Source organism: Aythya ferina (genome assembly GCF_964211825.1).
Source record: "Aythya ferina genome assembly, chromosome: 11".
NCBI lineage: Eukaryota > Metazoa > Chordata > Aves > Anseriformes > Anatidae > Aythya > Aythya ferina.
The window spans coordinates 13,380,352-13,406,825 of NC_140307.1; the positions used below are offsets into that span (position 1 = coordinate 13,380,352).

General features: G+C 42.9%; 2 protein-coding genes across 2 annotated transcripts in view; one reads left to right on the forward strand and one right to left on the reverse strand.

The window, feature by feature from the left end:
- The first annotated feature begins 6,857 nt into the window (after positions 1–6,857).
- Positions 6,858–26,474, forward strand: part of SCAPER (S-phase cyclin A associated protein in the ER) — a 241,245-nt gene continuing 221,628 nt past the window's right edge. Inside the window, exon 1 of the mRNA XM_084532001.1 lies at positions 6,858–6,964. The gene's annotated coding sequence lies outside the window, so the exon portion shown is untranslated. The remainder of the gene's footprint in view (positions 6,965–26,474) is intronic.
- PSTPIP1 (proline-serine-threonine phosphatase interacting protein 1) overlaps positions 9,064–26,474 on the reverse strand; it is a 54,473-nt gene continuing 37,062 nt past the window's right edge. The window contains exons 8-15 of the mRNA XM_084532004.1: positions 25,269–25,314; positions 24,328–24,407; positions 20,846–20,944; positions 20,037–20,133; positions 16,909–16,993; positions 15,262–15,332; positions 12,589–12,686; positions 9,064–10,877 (exon numbers count right to left, since the gene is read on the reverse strand). Coding sequence (XP_084388130.1) covers positions 10,746–10,877; positions 12,589–12,686; positions 15,262–15,332; positions 16,909–16,993; positions 20,037–20,133; positions 20,846–20,944; positions 24,328–24,407; positions 25,269–25,314 — 708 coding nt within the window. The 3' untranslated portion in view covers positions 9,064–10,745. The remainder of the gene's footprint in view (positions 10,878–12,588; positions 12,687–15,261; positions 15,333–16,908; positions 16,994–20,036; positions 20,134–20,845; positions 20,945–24,327; positions 24,408–25,268; positions 25,315–26,474) is intronic.

Consider the following 26,474-nt stretch of genomic DNA (forward strand, 5'->3'; position numbering starts at 1 on the left):
TGCAGTGTAGGTTCTAGCAGAGCCACATGTTGATCTGTCTTGTTCAGTATCTCTCTGGTCTGCACTGTGATCCTCTATCATTTTCTCTCAGCCTTTTTCCTGTGTATGCTAGCTACATAGTTGAAGCTGAGTAATGAGAATGAGCACCATGCTCATTAACATTTTAAACCTGAATTCTTGATTTCTCCTTCAATTTAGTATCACTTAACTTTTTTTGCTTTCTTCTTCCAGGCACAACATCAATATGTTTTAGTAGTTTAAAAGTACAGCATTCTAGGAATTTCTGTTTGTGTTTCCTCTTGATTATCTTGTAGCTGGATACAAGGCAATTCCGCTTTTTTTTTTTTTTTGACAAGTTGAATGTCACATTTCTGAGCTTTTGTTTTGAATGCAGTTATGTTGACTGCTCCGAAGAGGTCTCTTCTGTGTACTTTTTTTGAATACACAATAGGGTGTTTTTATCCCCTTACTTTGTCCGCTATGACTTATGCGGTGTCTACCAGGAATCGGATCTGTTGCAGTAAGATCTTAGAGCATAGGAAATATAGAACTAATAAATGACTTTTGGTACCCCATTGATAGACTTGATAGAAGCTCTGTAGGACTGATTACACTGTAGTACATTGATAACACTGTCATGTTTCACTGCACTGCCAAACACTGATAAGGCCATCTATGAAGTCCAGCCACTTCTAAGCATCTTTTACTTGTACTGTTAGTTCAGCCAGTGAAACTGCTAATACCATGTTGGGTGATTCAGATAGCAAAAGGTTTGGGATTTCATTAAGGGGAGTGGGTAGATCTGTTCTGTATTGCTTGACAGTAGTTCAATCTCCAGTTTCAAATAGCAGTATATTTACTTCACCATAGCTGCATAGTTGAAATGGCTGCTCATCCAAGCCACCTGGGTCTGGTGCCTTCTGCTGAAGAGGAAATGAGGTCCCTGTGCAGACTGCACAAGAAATTATTCAAAGAATGATTGAATGTGTAGGTGCTCCGTGGAGCACACAAGCATGTAGCTTGCAGCAGGGAGCCTCATGTGAACCAGAGCTTTTTAACGTGAGATTAGAATTGCCTTTGGAGTGTTGTTCTTTCTTTCACATAAATCTATCTTCTTGCTGCTATTGGAATTACTTTTAAATGCTTTGGCATGCAAGTCCTGTGCTTTACTTTCAGAAGTGCAATGTGTGGCTTGTGAGAATCTGAGAGCTGCATTCAAGCGATGTAGTCCTGTAAAGTATGGTCAGGTTTGGGTTTGTTAACTGGGAAAAGAAAGGCCTGATACGTGCTACTTAATGTTAGTAAAAGTAACTAAATCTGTCTTGGTAGTGAGAGGTTGACAGGTCTTGATTTTTTTTTTTTTTTTTTTTGTACTTGGAGTTTCAGATGACATTTGAGAGACTACTTATTAAAACAGATATAGTGATAGCCTCTGCAGTAAAGAGTTAGTGGAGCTTGTAACCAACTGAAATTTAAGCCTTAGATAAAATCCCACTGAAAAGCACTAGAAGTCTCTGAGTGCAGCAGGTCTGGTCTTTCCTGTGCGCTGCATCCTCTAGTATATGCATGTAGTTGTGTGAATGCAGTGCTTAGCAGACTGCCACTTGAACCTCCAAACTGTATTGAAGTTCTCACTCTTCACTGCCATTGTCAGTGGTTGGAGCATCTTCCCCTTCCACGTATAAGTTGACTTCCACTTCCAAATCTCCTTCTAAAGTCTCAGCTTGCTAATATTCTCCTTGCTGTACATCTGTACCTTCTTACAGCTCGTCTGATCCCTCTGGAGCTGCATTGAGTAGGTGGAAGTTTTTTGGGGGTGGCATCTTTTTAAAATGTGTTGTATGCTTGGGAAGCTGCTAAAAACAAACTGATATCAAGGCTTGTCTGAAGTAGTGCTAGGATACAGCTTCCCCTACGTGACAAATGGCTGAGCTTGATGCAGTGCCCTATAAAGTAGCAATGGTATTTGGCTGCTAAGGGCTGTGCGCAGCTGTTGGTTGATGAGATCCTAACAGTCTTTTCCTGTTTCCCTTAGTCTCACAATCTTTCTCATATTTATAGCCTGCTTCAGCAGTGATCTTTTGTTTCCTTTGTAGGGTTGTCTTTTGTGAATTTGCTATTTGTTCAGCTTGGTTTTTGTGATACTGTTCAGGAGAGAGCAAAAATCAGTGACAATATACATAAAAGTTATGCTGCTGCTTTGTTGGGAAGTCTAGGTATGATCTGATAGTGATGTGACAGCGTTAGGATTCGCCTGTGTGCACACAGCCCTGAAAAAGACCTGTACCCATATGTAGCAGTGGTGCAAACTTTGCCTTTCTCTCCTACTACCAGGTGAAAGGGCAATCTCCAAAAATGCTAAAGTAGTCCTGTAACATGATTCCTTCCATGTAGCGTATCACTAGGATTACTGCTCAAAATGAAGGTTTAATCCCAGGCTACTTATTGCTAGAATGAAAAAAAGTGCTAGGTAAGCACAGCTGTGCAGCTGCTGCTTGCACATATGTTACATCCCAGGCAGTTTTAATAACATCCTGACAGGTGGCTGTGTTACCAGAGGTAAATGTGGGATGCACATTTTGTCCACCTGTTTATTCACTTCCTCACTATGACAGTTTGTTTCGTGATGCATGCTTAGCCCAATCTGTATTTGTCCTGCTGTGGTCAAGTGGCTGTAATTGTGTGGCTACAACAGCCTCTGATGGATATGTGCCTGATGGTGGTCATTCCCTCCATGTATGGACCCTGGCTCCAGCTGCATTTCATCTGATGTATTTACACTGCAGATGGATGTAAAGTGCAGCTAACCCACAGCCTAAAAGCATGGCCAGGTTTTGGAGACCACTTGAACCATGCAAATAATAGTTTAAGTCTGGCAACTTAACAGGGATTGATTTGGTGATCTAGCTTGTCCTACCAGAGCAAGACAAGGATGACTACTGCAAAGTTTCAAAAACTTTAAGTGCTCCACAATGGATAACACTTACTTCTCTCACCTGTTTCTTCTACCCAGCTTCTCCTGAGTGATCATGTTTCCTATCAAAGCTTTACGAGATTAAATTCTCTGCCAGAGGAAAGCCTGCAACTGATGAGTCATAGTCGTGTGGGGCCACAAGGGTTATTCCTGTTGACACTCTAGAGAAGGAACAGCTTTACTTTCATCTTCAATGCGTAGTGCTTTGAGCAGCAGCCTCTTTGACCAAATGGGCTTCCGCCCATTTCAGAGATTAACTTGAGCTCTTCCCAGGATGAGCTGCTGTCAGACCTTTGCTAGAATTATGCTGTGACTGAAGAACTAGAACTCATTTCCTACATGCAAATTAAGTGCTTAAGCAAATCTCTGACATTTGAGGTGCTCGAGAGCGTCTGTGATTCCTTGCATGCAAAAGCAGTCTTTGTAGACCAAAGCAAGAACAGAATCAGTCAGGGAAAATTGCTTTTGAGCAAAACTCTGAAGTGTTTCTCTCATTCTCTCACCTGTAATGAAGAAGCAGTAGATATTAAATAATGCTTGCCACTGAATGAGGCTGCTAGCAAATCAAGTGAAGTGGGGTAGCGTTGAAATGCTCTCAATTGCTACAGAAGGATAAACTGCCCTTGGTAAAGATTGCCTTGTGTAGATCTGTACCCAGGCCTCAACCAAACAGGCTACAGATGAGGTTATTTCTCAGCAGGTTCTATAGCAGTAGTAGGCAGCCCTGTTCCTGGAAGGTACTTTCAGGATTTGGAGAATGCCCAATACCTGGAACAATGCTTGTTGCTAGGAGCAGCCTAGCACCATACTGTGCTCTTACACTTTGAATGCAATATCCATTTAAGAGCACAGAAGCTGCTGTTTTAACCTGGTAATGTTGTAACATGTGGGTGGAAATCAAAGGTGTCAGCATCAAGAAATGGAGTGTTGAGAATATAGGACACAAGATGGGAAAAACATAAATTTAGGGCTGATGCTGATAGGTAACCTGGGTTTTCACAGGACCCTAGAGTGGGAGGCTGCATTTCTTCTACCTCTAGAAGATGGCATCTCTTTTGGGTTTGAATCCCAGACTTGAGCAGTGATGGCAGTAAAACCTTTAGCTGCTACTTAGCAGAACAAAGTCACTGCTGCCCATGCCTCACTTCCTCACAGCAGTTCAGACACAAGGAGGGTTGTGCCGCCCTGCTCTAAAGACAAAGCATTTCTCATGTCTGTCAGTCCATTGAAAGCTTTCCCTTTCAAACTTCTGTTAATGCTCTTATCCTGGGAAGGTTAAAGTTCATCACTTTCCCAAGAAGTTCCTACACAGACCATTCTCAGTTTCAAATTTCAGAACAATTCTTCCTTAAATGCAGCTGTTGAGCATTTGTGCCCTTGTGAAGTGGAAGGGAATGTACTCGGCCCCCTCCCCCTGCTCCCTACAGTTGGCTGTGAATGTTATCTCATGTCTGCAACCCCCTTCCCAAAAGCCATGCAGTATCACTGCAAATCAAGCAATGGCAGTGTGTATGTAACATGATTTGTCCTTTTGTACAAGATTTTTTATTGTGAATATTGATCTGACCACCACCCACTGCTCACTTGTTCAGAGTGAGTCTGGGACTCAGCAATCACAAATATGTAGCATGCCAGAAGGCTTGTCAGTGATGATGTCAAAATACTCAGCAAACTCCCTGTGATGGTTGGGTAAACTGAGGTGTGAGACTTTGGAGAAGACACCTTTGCTTCAGAAAGCATACATTTGTCTTGGTTTATTGTTTTTTGTTTGTTTGTTTTTAAAGGGGTTTAGCATGGGTTCTTCAAACAATCAAAGTGTATGTAATCCCCCACTCAGGAAATTTCATTCAAGTTTAGGCTAGATTTTCTTCAGCTTCCCCAGGTGTCCAGAGCCCCTGAGACAGGGGCTACAACAAATGCCAGCATTTGTCTTCTGTCAAGTGAAACGGGATTTGGTTGTCAAAACACCACTGATGCAATTATAGTTCTCTCAGTATAGTACCACTTAACCTGCTGGTTACTTCTCTATGTCTGCCCATGATTTGGACATTTAATTGAATTATCGTAGAGGCAACAAATCTATGTTATGTTTTCAAATCTGTACAACATTGGCTCTTCTAAATCTGATAAGTAAAATTCCTTCAGATTTCACAGAACCCCCTAGGGTATGTTACCTCTCCTTCTACCCCACCCCAGTTGTCAGTTGTCTTTATACCCTCTTCATCATCCAGAAGTTATATGGAAACCCTGGGCTATAAATTGATAGTTACGTTTAAAGCCCAGTTCTATTTGCCCACTGGTTTTGAAAGGTTTTGTCTTTCCCCTTGGAAATTTCAGGCATGTCAAGTCTGATTTCTCCTGATGTTGCTGAAGGATAGCTGGGAGATGTCAGTGGTTTCTATTAGAGTTTTATATCTAAAACTAGTATTTAGTCTATGCCCTGGGTTAGCACACAGTGACACAGTAAATCTGGCTTTGGGGCCCTTGTGCCAGACAGAAATGCTGCAGCTACATGACACACAACAGTGACAGGCTGTAGATTTGCTCTTCTCTTTGCACCAAGCAGCTTTTGCCAGGTCAGGTGTCATCAGCCCTTCAACAGCTGGTAGAAAGACAGGATGAACGTTGTACCATGTGCAGTGGCTGATGTGATAGAAGTATGATTATCTGGCCATTCCAGAAACTGATCCAGTTGGCTCTGGGTGTGAGCCAGGAGTGCGTAAGTCTGAAGGTAACTGTGACCTTGAGTTTCTGTCATCCAAAATGTGAGTTGGCCACTGAAATCAGATAATCACTAACAAGCAGTTTGACTAAAAGTACTTTTCTGTCCCCAGTGTTAGCTTTACCTCTATCAAGGGGGTGTTTTCATTTTGTTAATAACCCAGTCATAAGCAGGACACTAAGTTCTGTTCCTCTTCCAAAATCTATCCCACACAAGTATCTTTTCCCCCACCATAGAAACCTACCAATCAGCCCCTGCAGACTCCTAGCAGTTATAGCAATTACTTTCCAGAAGCCTGTCATGGCCTTTATCTCCTTCCTCAAAAAAAAAAAAAAAAAAAAAAAAAAAAAAAAAGGAGGAGGCACAAAAGCCAACAGTTTAAAAGCAACGTTCTACAGGGTGCTTCCTAGTAACAGAAAAGAAATGGAGCAAATGGAGCAACTCCTCAGCCATCCTTTCTCCTTTAGTCCCCCCTACAGAGAGCATGCTCAACACCACAGCTGCACTACAGAAAACACCTGTGATGGGAACTCTTGTTAGTTTAGGAGACTGGTGAGTGTTGCTGGTAGATAGCAGTGACTGACCCTAATCACGTTTTTAATTTTGTTTTGTAACAGCCATCTCTGATTTACTTCTGAGGCCTTGTCACTCACTCCTGCCCATAACCCCAGGAGATGTGGATCTGAGGAGTGAAGGCCAAGCTCGGGGCACTTTCTTGCTCTCCTCGTTCACTAGCACTGGGTGAAGTTTGTGCTTGAGGTCACATGAAACACTAGTAGCTATGTAGCTGGAGAGCATCAAAGCATGGGGAGAGCAGGTAATTTCGAGCAACAGAGGCTGATTTTCAAGCCTTGGCAGTTTGTTCTATACCATGCAGAGTTGCTAGTCTACAGTGAAGGTTAACAGTGATCTTTCAGTGCAGCAGGCTGTGTTTATGGACTACTGATGTAGGCTATCCTGGGTTCTCTAAGCCAGCTAGTACCCATGCAGCCAAGAGATTTCATAGTACCAGAGAAGCAAGCATATTCTTTACCCCCAGTGCTTAGGTTAGGTGTTACTAAATGCTCAATTAAGCTACAGTCAGATATCACCTGATGCCTGCCTTATAATGAATCTATTCTTGGCATCTGTGTGCTTCCACTTCAATTGCATTCAGTAGGGAGTGAGTAAGCTGCAATATGGAGCATTCACCTAGAAAACTACCTCTGGAGAGGAGCCTCAGACCTCAAATGCACCCTTTGAAGAAGCACAACAAGAAGGAATCCAAGGTAAGCGTTGCTACTGTTTATTTCTCAGGTACGTGATCTGTCAGTGCTTTAGCTGAAGTATGCTGGGATTATTCTTAATACACAATTCAATCCAGGTTCCTTAAGGAGGTGACAAACGCTCTAAAACCTCTGGCAGCTGCTGTGTTCCTGGTGTTGCTGACTGTTCTGTCTAATGTAGGATGGGTTGTGTTTTTTTTGTTTCAGCTGAGTAGTTGTAAACAATGCCAGAAGCTGTCTGTCTGTAGCAATGGACCTGCAAACTAAGCAGGAGGTCCTTTCTTTGTGGTTAAGCCCTGACTGTGCTGGCTATCCCAGAGCTGGGGCTCGGGGATCCCTGTGTTTCCAGTCTGATGCTGCTTTGTTTGACCCAGATTTTACAACGGGCTTGTGAGCTATTAATGGCACACACAGGAGCTAAAATCTGTTTTGCGCAGAGATAGGCCTCACACTGCACTTATAGGCATTTCATCATTGTGCATGGATGTTGTTGGTTAAATATTAATTTAAGTAGGCTTTCCAGCTTCTTAATAACAACATGGTAAAGGAGAATAACATGTATATCTGAGTCTGGTTTAAGGGTGCTGCTGGTCTGGGGGCCTACTTCCAACTTTAGCATTCTTGCTCTTGCTAAAGGAAAAATAAAACAGATTGCTGCTACACTTCTTTACAGCAGTCTCATGACCACATTGCTCAAATGCAAAATCCATTGAGGAGAGCAGCAGGTGTGAACCTTAGTCCCTTTCTTTTCTGTTGTGGTCTGTGTGGGTAATGACTCCAATCTTTCTTGTCCCTCTTAATGGAAAGAAGAAGCCTGCGGGTTTCTTATGGCCTAGTAAAATTTCTAGAGGTTACGAGTCTGAAATTGTTCAGCATGAAATATTTTGTTGTTTGTTGTGCAAGGTGAAGCCTACCCTGCAGTGCTTGGTCAGAAACAGCTCAGTAACTTTATTGCAAATTTAGTTGAATTAGTTTAACTCTATGTAAAGACCAGTCATAGGCTGTAAAGGGGTAATTAGGCTCCTCCCTTACAGAGCAGCTGGCAAAAGCACGTTTTCACTGGAAACAAGTTCTAGTGTGTAAACCCATCTAGAGCACAAGCAGCGTAAGTAAAGAGATAGTCTGCTTATCACAAGCAGGCTAGGAATTAACTTGACTAAGAGTTAACTGAACAAAGCTTTGTGTGCCACTGTTAACTCTGGCTACATGTGTTGCTTGGTACATCCTTGCCAAAAAATGGTAGTCAGGGTGGAGGTAGAGGCTTATCAGAAGTGTTCATCAAAAAAGATTTTCAACCAAAAATGTTGGATTTTAGTTTAAGAATGTGTGCCACTGGATAGGGTCCATTTCAATTTCACCTGAAAACTAAATGAATGCATCAGTTTTGTTACTGAAGTGTTACCAAGCTGGAGAGGTGACATTGTTATCAGGGCAGTAACCTACATTTGACCTTCCTGCTTTTCCTCCTGCCTGGGGTGGATGACACCCAAAGTGTGGGTGTACTCAGAGGGTATAGGCATTTCTTGGTATCTTTGTTCTGTCTCTGACAAGTGCTGACACACTGATGGGCAAACTGCATAGCTATGGCTTGGTAACTACTGATCAGCCGCATTCTTCAGCGTAAAGCAGAGGAATTGAATTATGAGCAAATATTGCTGCTGCTTCTCCATTTCCTGAATAGTCTGGAATTAGCATGTGGGATCCAAATGCAGCAACAGTGGGTAAACTTTGAAATATCTGTAGCCTCATGCAGTTGTAACAGTATTAACTTGGCAGAAGAAAAGATAGGTAGAAACGAAACCAGTTCCCTGAATTAAACAGCAAAAATATGAACCGCTTTGATGGAGTAGAAACAGTAGTCGCTGTTCCAGTAGCTGCCTGTCAGCTGATGTAGACCATATGGGATGTGTAGGCAAATACGGTCTGTAATGGGATTTCAGAGAAACCAGGACTTGGTATTGCCATCTCTTGTGTGAGACCGTATGGGCCCCAGAGAAATGAGGAGCCTCAGTAGAGTCCGTGTCGTATATAGTTAGAGGAGATGCATCTTATAGATTTGGAAGGTTTTATTCCTCTTTAATTAAGATCATCTGCCAAATAACTACTTATTCAAGTATCATTTTATTTCCATTTATTACAGTTCTCTTTGTGAAAGACTCAGTGCTCAAGAAGCAATGGATTAAATCCCTCATACTTCAGGTTTCCTCTCACGCTGTACGTAAGGAACTGTCATAGTTGTCTGGCAGCAGCCATTTACAATGCGGTGGCCTAGTTGAGGGCTGTTGTGGACCATTTTTCTGTCACTGTTCAATTCAGATATATTCACAGAAACTTGTCATTGACATCCTCAGCCTGAATGAGCACTACTCTTCATATAATCTAGTGCCATAAATGCCAATCAAGTCCCTGCAGTACCTCTGAGCCTCTTCTAATGAGAGGTACTAAGAGCCCTTCAGCATCGATGCAGATGTGCTGCATAATAGCTTGGGGAAGTGTGGGAAGGACAAGAGTGCTATGCAAAGGACTGCAGGAAAATAAAGAGAAAGGGGCTGCAGTAAGTTTTATTTGATTTCTGAATCAAGAAATTATAATAAGATAATGGAAGTGCTTCTGACCCTCACTGTGTTTCATTTGAGACAATTGAATTGAACGCTGTGGCTTTTCCTCCTGTCTATATTCCTGTTTCTTTCTGTTGTCTTAGCCCTGCTCCATGCCTTTTTGAGCAGCAGTTTAACATTTTCCTTGACTTAGTTCAATTTTAAGATCTGAAACCTTTACAAGCAACGTCATTCTGGCCCCAGAATTAACGCTTTCTGCTTCAGATTAAATTGCTGATATATGTATTTAACCATATATAAAAGCTGAAGAAGGAGTGGTAGAAAGTATTTAATGATCTCATGGTAAGTACAGTGGCAGCTGGAAACATTCCTAAATACTAGACTAGAAAGACTGATAGAGCAGTAATCTGTGAAGTACAATGAACCTGCACAGGGCAGCTGCTCTAAAGAGGGTTTGTTGTAGAGCAAACACATTACAAGGAACTGGAAAGGAACCAGGACAGGTCTGCGCCAGCTCTCCCGGAGGTACAGAGGCTGTAGATGGTCAGAGACTGAAAAAGCTGTGGCCAGAGGAGGAGGAGAAGAAGGAAAGGATCAGCCAAGTCAACAGTGAAGTTGGAAGGAGAATGCTTGGCACTTCTTTGCCATACTTAAAGGAGAGAGATCAGGGCGATGCAGCACTGCTGGAAGGCTGCCTTTTTTTTTTTTTCTTTTTTTTTTTTCTTTCGCCTCTTCCTTTAAACATGAAAAATCCCAGTAAGGTGTCAGAGAAACTATCCAACCAAGACAAAAGCAGACCTTGGGCTCATCATCTGTCCTTATTTTGCTGTCCCAGAGTCCAGAGCAGAGCCATGGTTACTTCTTTGTTCTTTTTCCTTTAGTGTAGTTAAGTTCTAGGCAGGATTTTTCTCCCAGACTTACCAAGACTTGTAACACTGATGGCAGCACAGCATGCAGATAGTGGGAAGGACCTCTGTAAGAAACCCAAGTCCTCATCTCAGTGAGGTGGAGCCAGTTTTTGCAGACAATGTAGGCCAGAAGGTGCCAGGGGTAGAGAGGGTCAGGGTAGGGAGGAAGAAGAAAGCATGGTCAGTAGGTTATCTCCTGACTGGTAACTGTAGAGGACAGTATTATGGGTTGCCCTTGGTCAGCTGCAGCAGCCATGTATGCTCTTTGTTTTCAGTAGTAGAATATTTTCAAAGTCTGAGGGTTGGGACTACTCTTCGTCAAATCCTTTCGAGATAGGAACCGGGCACAAAGCCTCGCTGCCCGTTCCTTTCAGCTGTCCACCAGCCGTCCTCGCTTTCTTCAATGACAGCTACGATGTCTCCTTCGTTGATGTCCAGTTCATCCGTGTTCTGAGAGGAGACAGGAAAAAGAAAACATGGTTAGCCTGAGAGCGCACGGGGACTCAAGCATGTATCTGGTGGGGCTTTGACCCTGCCTTTCTTTGAGAGTCTGTCAGTGTCATTTTGGTTGGGAATAAGCTCAAAATACCAGACAGTGAAGGATTAAGCAATTATGGAGCTGGCTATTTCCTTAAGATCCTCAGAAATTTCCCTAGCGTTCCTGTTGTCACCTCCTGAGCAGCCTGGCTGGTCCATCCTAGCAGAAGGCTGGAAGGGGTTAATGCGACTGTCCTAACCCAGCCAGCCGTGACCTTCCCTCAGTCTGCAGGGGTAGCTCGATTAAACAGTTTGAGGCTTAATTCCCAGGGGAGATAAAAAGAGTATCTGTACTAATCCAGGCCTTAAATAGGTCTTTCAGTTCCCTTAATGCAGAACAGTGGTGACCAGTGGAGGAGCCTTTAAGCTGACAGGTAATCAAGCTGTGAAAGTCCCATTAGGGAAGGCTAATGGTTTAGCAAGAATCCGTGTGAATAAAAAAACATTTATAACCAGTCCTGAGGAAAATGCAGAAAGAATCTCAAGTTTCATTTTTATGGGCATGGAGCTATCTCTGGATGTGGATAAAATCGTGAAAAGCACAAGGTGGAAAGGGGAAGCAGATTATCCCACGTGTCCCATGTGCAGTAGGTTTTATTTGCACCTTCCTTTGAAACGTGGCTGCTGTCAGAAGTAAAGTATCAGGCAGGATGCATCAAGGGCCTGAGCAGTCTAACTGTCTGCGTCCTTCAGTCCGAGTGCTCAGATTTTAGTGGAGGTGAGGGGTTTTTGTCATTTCTGCTGTTTTAGAAGGTAACTTGTACAATAGGAATGATGACATTACTTCTCCTTCTGGCAACTCAAAATGTAAATGTGAGAAGCATGTATTTTTCTGTTTTATACTTGATGCAGTGGTTTGCCCACTAGTGTTGTGATTTTTACTAATGTTATTACGCCTAGAGAGGTCTGAAGCCAGTGAGAGTTTAATATCCAGGTTAAGGATGCAGGTTGCTGTTTGTAGTTGTCTTTTGGTGCATAGACATAGATCCAGTCCACTGTGATTCTGCTGCTTGCTCCACTGAAGTACAGGGACACACTATAGTTTATGGGGATTTGGTCCTCTCCAGCATGGAAGGAGACCTCAGTTAAAGCCCAGTGTGTTAAACTGGAGCAGGAATCTCCAAATAATAAGTGAGATCACATGGAGAAGTGTTCTGAAATCAGCATCTGTCACACATTCTTACTTCTGCTGTAAAGCCACAATAGAGTTTATGTGAGGAATCTGTAGCCACCTTCCCTAGGAGAACGTTTCACAGCAAATGTAAGTTCGAAATGCTCAATACTGCTTACTTAGCCATCATCACCTGAAAATGAAAGTTTTCCTTATCTCTTCAGTTCCCTGTATCTCTAAAATGAGAGTGCAACACAACAGTGATTTAGGCAATGGTATAGCATGCTAATATGTATTCACTTGCAAAAAATGCTTGAGAGAGCATAGCCCAGTGATTTGTGGCAACAACTGGCCTTTGGCCAGTGACCTTCACCAACAAGTCTCTGTGTCCCCATCTGTCAAGTGGAGTTAACACCTCCTTCACAGAATTAACACTTCCAAGACATTTGGATCAATGTCAGCTGTTTTAAATCTGGCACTGTATGAAATATTTAGTTGGAAGCCTTTGCTTACCTGGGCTGTGTAGTCATAAAGTACTCTGTAGTCCTGCGATGATGTGATTCTTGTTTGCTCGTTTACAAAAATGGATGCGTAGACCCCATCTGCTTTCTCTGTTGGGGGAAAAAAAAAGAAAGGGGGGGGGGGGAATGAGGAGAGAGGGGAAAAAGAAAGGAAAGAAAATAAATAAAGGGTTCCATTGCTTAGAAATGCATGGGATCATATGCAAGAGTTCACAAATACAAGGGTCTCTGTTCTCTGCCTGGAGGTGTACATGTATAGAAAAGCTGCCATGAAGTGTAGGTAAAATCCTGCACAAAAACTGTGTCCCATTGATTGGATGACAATGCACCCATTCAGCTTTGTGGGAGGCCAGAAAATAGCTTTAGCTTCATCCAGGTTGGGAAAAATGTTTACCCTGCTAAAGCACAGTCGCAGTAATCCCAAAAGGAAGCGCTGTGATTAAACTGGTTTAAAATGTTTGCTACCAGAGGTGTAAAATTCTAGCAGATTCACATGGGGCTTTTCTTTTTTCCTTTGAGATGGCTCATCAGATGTTTTCCACTAGTTTATATAGTTTCCAGGTAGCTGTTTGTCACTGACATATTACTTTTGGAAGATGTTGTTTTAACCCAGCTTGTCATAATGAGGGAAAACTCCTGTTATTCTGGAGGAGACAGAGCTGGCCTTTTTGAAAAGCACCGCCTGGGTCTCTTCTTTCATTTTAGTGCTGGTGCTGGGACCACAGCAGCAAAATGGAACCACCAAAGCCTAGCTAGTGTTGATGCTGTTGTGTTAACACAACAATCCCCACTGAGGCTGCTCTAGTGTACTCTGCATCCCCTGGACAGTGAGAGTGCAACTACAAGCTTAGATCTGGCTGAAGGACTGCTCTGGAAATGGCTTTCAGGGTGCAGGACTGAGCATGAGAGTTGGGTCTCCAGGTGAAAAGCCCCCACTGAAGTACTGGGCACACAGTGCCAACAGGATACTGCAGGACTTAAAGAGGGACTCAGTGTGTGCCTAACTCCTTGAAGAGCCCTTAAATACACATCTCTGCTTGAAAGCAACATAACAGTATGGTCAAAACCAAGTGAGAAATACCATAATGCTTCTGTTTGCACATAGTCACAATCAAGAATGTTGGCTTAGTGCTGGGAAGGGGAGAGCGGCGTTTCCTCCCAGCATCTACCTGGGAACCTTCTCCTGCCATGGAGGTGAGCAGAGGTCCCCCTGCGTGCAGCTCCTCTGTGTGAGCAGGATGACAGTGCTCTGCAGCACTTACCATTTTTGAGGCCTTTGTCCAGCAAACAGTGTCCCTTCCCATCCCTAGCCTAAGGAAATTCAGAAGGAATGACTATCTTCAGCTGTGTCATCACCGTCTGCTTCAATTCTTCAGTGCTCCAAATGGGTCTGAGCTGCTGCTTATGGAATGTACTGCGGTTCCTTCCCCCTCAGCTGTGCCAAAGCTCACTTTTGCTTTGAGAAGGACTGCGTGGTGAGGAGAACGGTGAGGGACTGAACAGCTCTAACCTTCAGGGCCTGGCTAGAGGTGAAGGGGAAGGCAGGCTCTAACTGCATGCTCACAGCCTGGTATGTCAGCCCAGGTGAAAAAGCCATCTTACCAATCAGGGAGTTCCCAAAGCATGACGGCTAGAGCATGCTACGTGTGCAGCAAGGTCTGCTTGGGCTCCACGTAACATCTGAATGACAGATGGGCAACCAGCAGGGCTTTTTATGCACTTACAGGGAGATTATTTTATCAGGCCTGAGTACGAGGTGCTGCCACAGATGCTGACTGTTCACTTGGATAAAGTCGAGAGCTACTGTTAAATCCAGCATGTGATATAGCAGTGCTGTTTATTTCTTGGTAATGTCTTCCTTCTGCAGTTGTTACACAGCTCTGCGAGGGGCTGAATGCCTCCAGGTTGTATCTGTATGGATGCTGCTGCATGCTGAGGAAAGCGGCTGGTGCCTGGTAGGTCCAGCTGGTGCTGGGTAGTGCTGGAGGGTCTCCCCTGCCTGACACCAAACGCAACAAATAAGAGAGTCTGGGCTCCCTTACTGGGTGCCCAAGCAGGCAAGGCAGGCCTCGCAAAGTCTGGGTAGGTTTCAAAGCTGTTTTAAAGCAACTTTTTTTGTTTCCTTTAGGCAGGAATCACAGTTAAAATGTTTGTTTTAAATCAAGTCAGTAACTATGTTATAAGCTGTTCCTTTCTGTATAGTCCAAATACTATGTTTTAAATGTCCTCGGGTAAATGCCTGGCTGCAAAGATTGTGATAAGACAATCTAACTGTGAAATGAGATGAATATTTGCATTTATAAGGCATGAAGCTGATCTGTTTAAAAAGCTTTAGGAACCCCTTTGCACTTTCTAGAGGTAGCATATTCAAGCTTAGAGAAAAGTATTTTCTTAGTTGGACTGTGTTGGTCTGAGTGTACAGTTCACTCTTACTCAGAGCTTTTGAAGATCTTATGACCCTAAGAACACATGGCTGATTTGGCACTTTAAACTAGGAAAGCTGCCCAACACAAATCTGAACTAAATCAGTTTCCAGGTTACTCTTTGTCTTGTCTACCAACATGTGAACATGTGCTGCACCATTTCTGCTACATATCAAAGTTTGATTTAGCAAAATGATCTTAAACAAACACAGCTGGTAAATGTACTTCCTGAGGAGGCATACCAAGAGGAGGGGCTGAAGGAGTGATGCTTTCAGCATTGTTCTTGCTGCTTCCGTGCAGTAGTCCGGAGAATCTGCAGAGCCAAGAGAAGACAATGACAAAGTGAGTTAACAGGACTGGGTAGGAGTGTTTCTTACACTTTGCAAGTCTTGGCTGTCTGATTTGACCTTCTCTCCATCTGCCGTGGTGCTGAGTGCATGTTACCTCTTCCTGTGGCGAGCTACTTTCATTTATGCTGTAGATATACTTACCTTCAGCTAAAAATATATTAAAAAAAATCATAAGAATACTAAACTTGTTGAATTGTCAGCCATCATTAAATGGCACACAAAATGCATCATGTAGTATTTTGTTGTGGATCCAAAAGCTCATGAGGCAAAACTCCAGTTGTTGCCTCACTCTATTGATATGATGAGAATTTCAGTTGTTCGCAAGAAATTACCGTTCATTTGCAGACAGAAAAGTAAAATAATTGAAAACACAAAGCTTGTATAACAGGCCTTTCTAGAAATTGCAAGTTTAAGTGATTTTTTTTAATTTATCCTAGTTGTTTTCAGTATCACAGCTGGATACTGGACAGCTACTGGAGGCAAAGTGAGAATATGGCTTAAGATTCTCAAGCACAGATAGCAATAGCATTGAGTGCTCAAGACGTATATAAAGGAGTTGATTTTTCACCTGGTGAGTGGTCAGTGTTTCAGGAAAATGGACATCTAAACTCAACAGCTTCTGATAAACTGAAATTAAGTATCTCTAGGCTGTTTGTCCATGCAGAGCATGGTTGTATTCTAAATGGCCATACAATTGGCTTCTGTAATTACATAGGATGCAGTGTTGGAATTGATTATTGTAGAAAATCTTGTTCCAACTGAAAACCATAATGTTATGTATAAACCTTATCAGCCCACTCACAAGCCTGGACCATGCTTTAAATGGGTGAACACAGCCTGCTCCTTGTCTTTGCCATGTAATAAGGCTTGTCAAAATACAAAGCTCCTCTGCTTTAAATATGATGCCATTCCCACCTTAAATTAGCCATTTTAGTATAAAATAGTTAAACCAATATCTCTATCATGCTCTTGTGCTGATATAACTGCATTCATGTCACAGCATTTACCAGCAAAAAATGGATAAGAAAAAAAAAAAACAAAACAAAAATCGCCTCCCTAATCATCACAGTTATTCCACTAAGTATTTCTTGCTTTGGTCCAGATGCAGAGAGCAGTTCTTTGTTTTGCTCAGTGGGGGGGTGGGGGGTGCAATCCAATAAGGTTGCTGGGAAAGACAGCCCTCCCCAGCCTTCACTCCCAGCAAGATTCATGTTTGCCTTCCCTTGCACAAAGCGTTTTTGTGTTATGTGCCATCGCTCACTGGGAAAGAGGAAATAAGTGAATGCTCTCCAGCACTGGCCAGCTAATTGTTTTAGGAACATGTCCTCTTGTATCCCCTCTCAGTAGGTCATAGTAAAAATATTCTGGCACCGGTTGTAATAGGTTTACCTCTTCTGTTGAGTTATGTTTATTGATATGTGGCTGCCTCTTGCCACAATGCAGGAAGTAATAACTTCTCTGGGCCTGTTTCCTGTCATCACACACTGCTGTGTTTCAACGGAGAAATACCAGTTATGAGAACAAAAATGTACCGCTCACCTCTTCATCATCCCACAAGACTGGGTTGGGCTGCTGTTACCTCTGTTTGGTTCTCTGCTGTAGTAGTTCTCATATCCTATTGCACCTGCAAAAGGGTAACAAAAAGCGATGGTCAATCAGGCAAAACCTACTTCACCCTACCAGCATGCAGCAGACAGTGCAGCAGTTCAGGGGCTGTTGGAGCAAAATGCAACACAACATCTATCTGCACTCGCCTGTCTCGTGTTTGGAGCAGCTCAGAGGGACTTGGGGCTTGCCAAAAGCCATTCAAGTGATTGTATGCAGATACGTCCTTGGTAAAAATTCAGGACCATATCAAGGTCCTGAATAACCATTCCAACAGTGGTGGCAAACCCTAATTTAGAACAGTTTACTCCATGACTGTTTTATCTGTTTTCTTAAAAGCCAAAGCTTTAAGGGAAGAGAGCACAGTCATTGTGAGCCCGATACAATTGGCTACAGTGTTTTTTGTTTCTTTCTTCCTTAATGTATTGAGTTGGGAGTTTCTGTTGAAGCTAGGAAAATTTTTGAATGTTTTCACCAGCAGCAATAATGAGCAATTTCCTGGTCTGTGCTTGTACTTAAGTGTCTTCCTACCTTTCATATCTCCCCCTCCACCTCCTGAGAGCTGATTTACTGTTTACCCAGAGATGTTTTTTTTTTTTTTCCTCTCTCCAACACAGTTATGTTACCATTCCTTCACTCCCCCCTATGGTGTTGTTAGGATGCAATTGAGACCATTTACAACTCTAGCTTCAAAGATGAAATAGTTACAGATTTATTTTTCATCTCATAGCTGCCAGTGCAGTTGCTTAGAGCTGGTGGCCAGACACCCTTTCTGCCTTCTCAGTGTTACAGCCAAATAAATATGAGTCAAATCTGATTCAGAAGGCCTGATTAACTCACTTCTGACACCAGTTAATTAAGAAAAACATTGAGCTTGGACTTGTTGGATCAGCCAAGGCCATAAGCAGAGCAGCCACGTGCAGCTAGTGAGTGTGAAGAGTCCCTACAAGTAAAACTCTCAGAATTTAAGGAGTTTTCTGACCATTTTAAGGTTCTGTCTCTTAACCTTCTAGACTGTCACCTGCTATCATTTCTAGCCTGTAATTTGTGTTAAGATTAGGTGGAAGAGGGGAGAGAGCAATAGGATCAAGAAACCAAGAGGTCTACCCCTACACGATGCAAAACCATGTGAGTTTTCCCCCTGTGTTTTGCAAATAATATATCAGATCAACAGCTCACCATGTGCTACAGGGCAGACCCATTAGCCAGAGCTGTGGAGATACCAGGATGTTACTTCAGAACATGTCACCTTTTGCCGCTAGAAGGTGGCAAAAAAATAAAAGCAAGAATCACTTGTTTCTTTGCCTTTCATAAAGATCTGAAGGTTTGTTCCCACCTATTTTTTTATTAGAAATGAGTCTTGACATAGCCAAGAACTGTTTGCAGAAAATTGCCTAGGCGACCGGAGAATGAGAAATCTCACACAGGAGGAAAAAAACTAGCTGAGAATTACAAATCTTTTTTCATACAGAGGTTGCTTTACACCATTGCAAAGCACAGTTCTCCCTTCTGCCAGTGAAAATGTAGCTTTGCCTAGGTGAAAGCTCCTGTAGCAGTCAAATTTAAATCCCCTATTGAATAGCAGTAAAATGGCACCCGATACACCAGCATCTATATTATTAGTTTAAAAAACAAAACAAAACAAAACTTCCAAATGCTAATTCTTAATTTTTATGGATATAATGACAGAAATGCTGAGTGAAAAACAGGCCTTAGATAGCTCAGTGCTGGATGAGTGACAGCAAGCAGCTCTGCTGAAGAAGTTGCTAGCATATAATTGCTGCCAGCTCTGATGGAATCCAAGGGCTCTGAGCTGTTCCCATACAAGATAATGACCCCAAGGGACGGTGTTTGTACTACTGATGTTTGTACCTGTACAATCCCTAGCATGGAAGGTTTTTATCAGTATAGAATGTTCTTATGCCAGTATAGGTTATTCCCTCTTCTGAAAGGAGATGAGCTCTGCTGAGACTCCCAAGTCCACGCTAAGGGGGGTTCTCTTTGACATCTCGGTGTAGTATTGCAGCACATAGTGGAAGTGAAACGGTATCTGTACATGGGCTAAAAAATAAGTGAATAGAGGAAGTCTTTTCAGAATAGATAGGTATTGTCAGCTAATGAGGTGATGAAATGGGGATTTTCTGTCCTTCGACAAAGGCTGTGAATCCTTGTTTACTGCAGCACTGCAGGAAAGTGCAGGCTTTCACTCAGCCTGTGAATATCGGATATTGTTTGCTGAAGTAAGGTGTGGTTTGTGTTTGGTCATGTGAAATGTTAGGTGGCTCATTTCTGATGGCGTGTTTGGAGAACTGCTACCCTGGAGCAGCGTGTTTTCATTTTACAACTGCTGTTAGCACTACCTGTCCCACTTTCTGTTTCTGCCCAGAGGCTTTGATCACTGAAGTTGATGAAGAGGCTCATTTGCCTTGAAGAGACAGCCCATGAACTTCAAGTCGTTTCTGCATGCTGGGGCAAAGCCAATTTCATTCAGTTTCCCCCAGCTAGGGTCTTGCCCCTATACAAACAACTTCTTGCGGGGATGAAGGAGGTTATTCCCCATCAGGCAGGTGGAACAAAATGGGATACCAAGCCTGGTTTTCTCTGTGCTACAAATAAAGAGGCACTATCTGTGTTGAGGGGACACCAGAGTGCAGTTAAATGATAATTTGGCTCTGACTTGTCACCACTGCAGGAAATTGAGGATGCCATTTTGCAAGGCAGTTTGCCACCTTCTTGGTGGTGTGAGTTCAGCTGTGCTGTGAAATAAGCATCACTGAAAAAACAAAAGCCGACCTCTCTTTTTTTTTTTTTTTTGGGGGGGGGGGAGGGGAAGGGAGGTTTATTTTTAATGTGGATCATTAAGCTATCCCACTTACACCGCTTGTCGTGCAGTGGTGACAGCACAGTGAGGGGGAAGTGAGCCACAGTGGGTGGGAATGAATAGCCAGAGCGGAGAACGAGCAGGCTCCTTCAGCTGCCTTCGCTTCCAGTGGAGAGTGCTGCACTGCCACAGCCCAAAGCTAGTGGATGACTCATCTGATGAGACCGATCGGAATAATTACCTGGAGGTTGTGTTCCCGTCATTTTGGTCTTAATGAAGTAGTCTATGTCTGACTCTACAACGCAATTCTCCAAGCTTACCCGAACCTCTTCATACAACTACAAAACAGAAGTCAAGAATGTAATGTTAAACGTTTCACGTTGAATTAGCAATTAATGTTTTTCTAATAGTTTTCCCCTTAAAAGAAACTATTCTTGGTATGTGTCTGATCTGGATGGTTCTTTGGTCTGTCCCCTGTACAGCGATTTTTGTAAACACAGTTGTTGATTTGTGTTCTGAATATCCTTCTATGAGAGGAAGATAAATTAATCACAGGAATCAACCATTGAGAGTTAAAACACAGAGCTACTTGAGTGAGGAGTATGACCCACGCTTTTTAGGATGTGAGTCACAAGCCTCCGACTAGATAAAAAGTTTGAGGGGGAAAAAGCAAAGCACCGACACAGTGATGTATCCTTTGTCTTCCTATTCTGAGCCCATGACCAGATGCCTTTCTGAAAGGTGTGCCTGAGCCCAAATATACTCAGCCGAGTAGTCTGGTATTTGGAGGCATTCCCCAGCAAACCGAGAGGAGGAGGCACACTCAGCATGTGTGCCACAGGCTGCCTAAATCCAGGTTTGTATCTGTTTTGCATCTGGGCAAAAGGGAATGAGCTTGATTGAGAAGAGTTCCCCTCTGACTGCCAGAACAGCACAACAGCCACTTTGCTGAAGACAACACATGCAGATAAGGTCAGGCCAGAGCTGTGCTGCTAAGGGACTCTAGCACTTCTTCCTCTGCATGTGAAGCTCCTCGGCAGGTGCCCCTACCTCATCATCCTTCACGCACTGCATAGAGAGCTGGTTGCAGTGAACCCACAGCGAGTTCCGGAGGATGGTGATGCGGTCACACTCCTGGAGCTGGAAGACCTGCAGCCGAAGAGACGTGAGGTAGCATCACAGCAATCATTCATTTGTGTTGCAGTGACAGGGCTGGGCTCCTCTGTGCCCAGCTGGCAAACCTGCAAACCGCTCTGAAGGATCTTGCATAGAGGACCTCTCTTCATCTACTAGAGGAACTACATCTACTTGCTTGTACTCAAGGGTTAAAGTGCTTGCACCAAAGTAAATTTACGTTTTACAGACAAAAAGAAAGGGAAAAGGAATGCTGAGTGCTGCTGAGGAGTTCAGAGTCAGGGTCCTGTCTGCCCATTGCACTGAAACGATGTGAAACAGATCAGTAGAGTATTGTCATGAAAGGGTTTTATATATCTTAGAGGTGGAGCCAAAAACATCTAGCTCTGCTCTCTAAAATGCCTCTCCAAACTTCTCTTTTGGATCTATTTGAGGCTCTCTGGGGTTGCCTTTGCAAATTTCTAAGGTTATATTCATGGTAAAGAGAAGGCATTTTACATTTTTCTCTCTCCGTCATCTGTCTGATTCTTCTCATATTGTACAGCTGACTAGATTTGGGGAGAGTGAAAGGGAACAAAGAGGAAAAAAGTAAACTGAGATGGAGAAGAGGCAGATGAACTTTCTGTAAAAACTTAAAATAAATTAAAAAAAAAAAAAAAAAAGATATCTAAGTTATACTGTTATAAGTAGAGCATCAATTTTTGGTTTTCTATGAGGTGTGAAAAGCTCAGATGCTTCCAGCCATCTGTTTCCCCTTCCATTTGCTAGTAATTATGTCCAGAACACCATAAATGTATACAATATTCAGCAGAACATTCAGTTGGGTGAGCTGCCTGCCATTGAATATCTTATCAGATTAAAAAAAAAAAAAAAGTCAGGATTCAAGCAAGGGAGACTCAGCTGGTGCTGGGACCAGTTTCTGAGAGAAGTAGCTTTTAAAGAGAACCAGAAGGGTAGTGAAGGAGCAGTTCAGTGTCCACGCAGAATAAAAAGCCTACAGACATAGCCCCTGGAGGGCTGTTGAAATAGCAGAGAGCGAGCTGGGAGTTTTCCAGGTACATGGTGTCCGGTCAGGAAATGCAGCTCAGCAAAGAGAAGTGCAGTGGCTCAGGGTTGTCAAGCCCTTTGCAAATTGGGGTGTTGTATTAGACTTATCCCTCGTGCCCTGCCAGCCTGTGTAACAGACTGCTTCTGGAACAGGGCTTCTCATGCCAGGGAAGATGGCACAGCCCTGTGATAAAGGTTGTCCCCGTGCTTCCACTTGCTAGGCAGGCTTTTAGGCTGTGGATGCCTAGTGCTTAGCTACAGACCTCAGCAACCTGAGTGCTTCCAGATTCCTCCCTGCTGTGCAGTCAGAAGTTTGGGATCTTCAGCTGCCTTTTTGTACTCGTTAGTACTTCAATAGGTCTCAAGAAATCTGCCAGTTCAACCTACAAGCACTGTTTAAAGAAGGGATTAAAAATGCCTTTCCTTCATGACCGGCTGTTTGAACTAGGCGGTGGGCAGGCCACAAGCCCTGTGGGCTATGAAGGCTTTGGCCATGTGGGAGAAATGAAGTGTTCCAGGTTGTGGGATGTTTTGCTTGTTTGTTGGCTTTTTGAGAAGGGGAGAATGTGCATCTTGGGAAAATTAAGGCTTGGCAGAATTTCCATGGAATGTCTGCTGTGCCAGCCATGGGACTTTCTAGTGCTCCCAGACAGGTAGTATTTAAGAGGAAATGGAGAACAGGAAACCTATTCTCCTGGCATTTTATTTTATGTGGGAATAAAGCCTGAAGCAAGTAAACATAGCAAAAACATAGTTTAGCAGACAGACAAATGAATTTGAAGGATTGTTATGACCAAATGTGTGGCTGATTTGGATGTTAACCAGTTCCTATAAATTGTGCAAAACTTACGAACCAAATGCAAATCTCTATGTCCATCCTCGGCACACTGGAAACAGAGACTTCTCCCCCAGCCACCACCTTTCAGTTGGAAGATTACTCCAAGGCACAGAGAAAAAGCAGGTGGATATAACATGCTATGCAAAATAAGGATTCTGAGCAGCTTAGATATGTTTGCTCTCAGAATGCTACAATATATTATTTTTTAGCTTGACAAGAAAATTTTACTTTCAATCTCCATTGAACTTGGGATATATGTGTATATATATATATATTTTTTTTTTTTAATTTATTTATTTTATTTTTTAAAAAAAGGGAGGGGGGGAGGAGAACAAACCCTCAAACGTGTCCTGCATTACAGTGAGAAGCTATTCTGAAAACGTCCTGATAGACGTTACCTAAAAAGAATGTTTCCTTTGCTTCTAATGGATTGTCCTGGTTTCAGCTAGGATAGAATTAATTTTCCTCCAAGTAGCTGGTAGGGTGCTATGTTTTGGATTTAGGATGAGAAGAATGTTGCTAACACACTGATGTTTTAATTGTTGCAGAGCACTGCTTACACTAAGCCAAGGACTTTTCAGCTTCTCGCTCTGTCCTGCCAGCAGCCAGGCTGGGGGTACAGCAGGAGCTGGGAGGGGACAGAGCCAGGACAGCTGACCCAAACTGGCCAAAGGGGTATTCCATACCACATGGGGTCATGCTGAGCAATATATAGGGGTGGCTAGTCAGGGTGCTCAGGGATAGGCTGGGCATCGGTCAGCGAGTGCTGAGCAATTGCATTGTGCATCACTTGTTTTGTACACATTATTATTAGTAGGACTATTATAATTACTGTTATTATTATTATGTCCTAATAAGCTGTTTCTATCTCAACCCACAGGCTTCATTTTCCTGATTCTCTCCCCATCCCAGAGAGAGAGGGGGGAGGGTGAGTAAAGGGCTTTGTGGTGCTCAGCTGCCAGCAGGGTTAAACCACAACATGGATTAATGTAATTTAAACCACAACATGGATTAATGTAATTCTTTTTGTCTCCATTTTGGAATGTATCTTTTAAGCTAAAACTGAATTTTCATATATTCCTGTTCATCTTCTACTGGAATTACATTCTGTCACAAAGCAGTTATTCAAGAAACAGTCTTATCTTGGCTGTGATAGAGAACCATCCTTAAAGTTAGTGGGTTCTTAAGTAATGTAGTTGAAAACAGGCAAGAAAAGCTTGCAACTGGGTTGTACCAGTTCAAATACTGCTCCTCTGCAGTTGTTTCCCTCCTGTATATTTACTTACTTATGCTGAGCAAGCAAAGGGCACATAAGCAAGTGAGACAGCCAGCAATTATGTCTAAATCTACTTTAGGTTTTGCAGCATTCTTGCAAAGACATTTCTTACGCTGAGACTTGGTGTATAGCAAACAGCAAAACCCTTGGGACAATATCTCAAGTCTTAGACCGATAACTGTAACTAGGATAAAATAAAGAGAACACAAATATATTGCTGCAAAAGTCAATGTTTACCTCGCAGGTTTTGATATGTTCCTGCTCCCACTCTGTCCTGACCTTATCCAGCTGTTCAATGTTCTGTTTGTACACGTTCTCTGTAAATACAGACACACATAATAGAAACCCAACAGTTAGGGGAAAAAAAAAAAATGATACCATCTTTCTCTTTTTTCTCCCATTAGGATTTTGCTGTGGCTTTTGCCATGTTTACTTTGTCAAACCACAGCCTTAAAGTATATCACAAGACTACATGAGCTTAAAACTGGTGGGCAGCAAGGAGATAGACATTTTTTTTTCTTTGCAACTTTATGCTACACTAAGGATTCTATGCATGGTTTGCAGATCATCTGTAAAGTTTACAGCGGGGACGGTGCAAATGAGAGATCAAGAACCTGGGTCGTACCTAGGCACTGACTGTCCTTAGGCTCTTTCCCTGCTGGGCAGGTCAGGTAGAGCCTGTGATTTACTGCAAGCTTCTACACGAGCAGTGAGTGACAAGTCTGATCTCATGCGCCGGCTCAGGTGTTTCTGGCCACATCCTTTTGGACACGTACTGTGTTTCTGGCTGAAGAACGTAGTCAAGCTACCGTGCTCGTGTACAGGGAACCTGGGGCCTCTCTATCTGTTTTGGGTTGGTTTGGGGCAATTTGAGTGTCGTTGTGCTTTCAAACTTGCTTAAAGAAGAGCTTTTCTTTCCTGGGTGAAGTCCTTACAGAAGGTCTTCTATAAAACCTTTAATGACAGCATGAGATTTGCATGTCCACAAGTGAAAGTAAATGTCTCTCAGGTTTGCTGTTGTTTAGAAGCTTGCCCATTAGTCTTTGGGTAGGTGACTTCACAAAACCTGACTTCAAACAGGGCTAGCTTGGGTGGTTCGGGTGGTGCTCTATCAAAATCAGTGTGCTGGTAGATTTTTGCTGAGAAAAAAAATAGTTCTGTGACAAATAGAGTATCACCTGCTTCATTTGCTGCATCTCTGCATTGCTTGGCTTTGTTCTGACTCTGAAACAGGAAGAGAAAGAAACACCCCAAATTAATTGCTGTGGTTTTTTGCTCCTAGCCCAATGTTTTGCTGCCTCCTCCCCTTCCCCTCATAAGGTAAAGTTCAAAGTACAAATACTTCTTGGCTGTTCTGCCTTCAGGATCACAGAATCATTTAAGTTGGAAAAGACCTTAAAGATCATCAAGTCCAACCACCTGTTCTGTTGAACATGGATTATGCAGAAGAAAGGACCAAAATTTCACAGATGTAGTTGTAAGTTACAGGCTTCAGGGGAAAACTGGCAATTTATACCAGTCCATTCAGGGATGCCTGCTATAGGAGCTCAGTGCCAGCATGACCCAGCCTGAAGCTTGTGTCTGCTGGCCAAGTTGCTGTTTTATGATGTCCAGCATGCTCTTCTAATAGATACTTACAAGCAGGAAAAAATGGCAGTTAAAAATCTCCATCTCCCAAGCTCCTCATATAATATACATATGAAAAAAACCACAGCCTTTGAAACACTTTGCAAATGCCAGGCTGTTTCCCATAACAACTCAGAAATCTAAAAGCAAAATTCACTCTAAATTCACTCTAAGCAGTTTGTTTTTTTTTTTTTTAATCTTCAGCTTTTAAACAAATGAAAATACAGATATTATTGACAGCTCTGTTCTCCCAGGTCTTTCTGCACAGATGGTGAAGACAGTACATTAAAGCACAGCTCTAGACATCAGTATAACACATTCTCCCTTTCTGCCCTTCAAGACAATGCTCAGGTAGGGGTTCTCATGACCGTATTCCTCATCACAGCTGGTTGGAAAATGTGTAGTAGGCTGGGAACATAAGCTTCATTCTTATTTTTGTCCTGACCCAAACTGTTTGCAAGTGCTGAGCAGAATTAAACAGCCAACGTTTCTTGTGAGATGCCCCTGTGCATTTCAAATGTGCTGGCATGTGTGTGGAAATAATGGCAATGAAGCACCCTGGGATTCTTCTGCACGAAAGGAGCTGGGTCAGATTTTGATGCCATCGAGGTTGCTAAGAGCTCTGGCATAATTTCAGTAGGGCCAGGGTTTTGTCCGCTCTTTATGGCTAAGCTGGAAGGTTTTGTTCATCAAAGATAAGGGAATGCTAGAAATAAAATGTCAATTTCTGATGCCGATTTTAGTCTCCATCTCCCCAC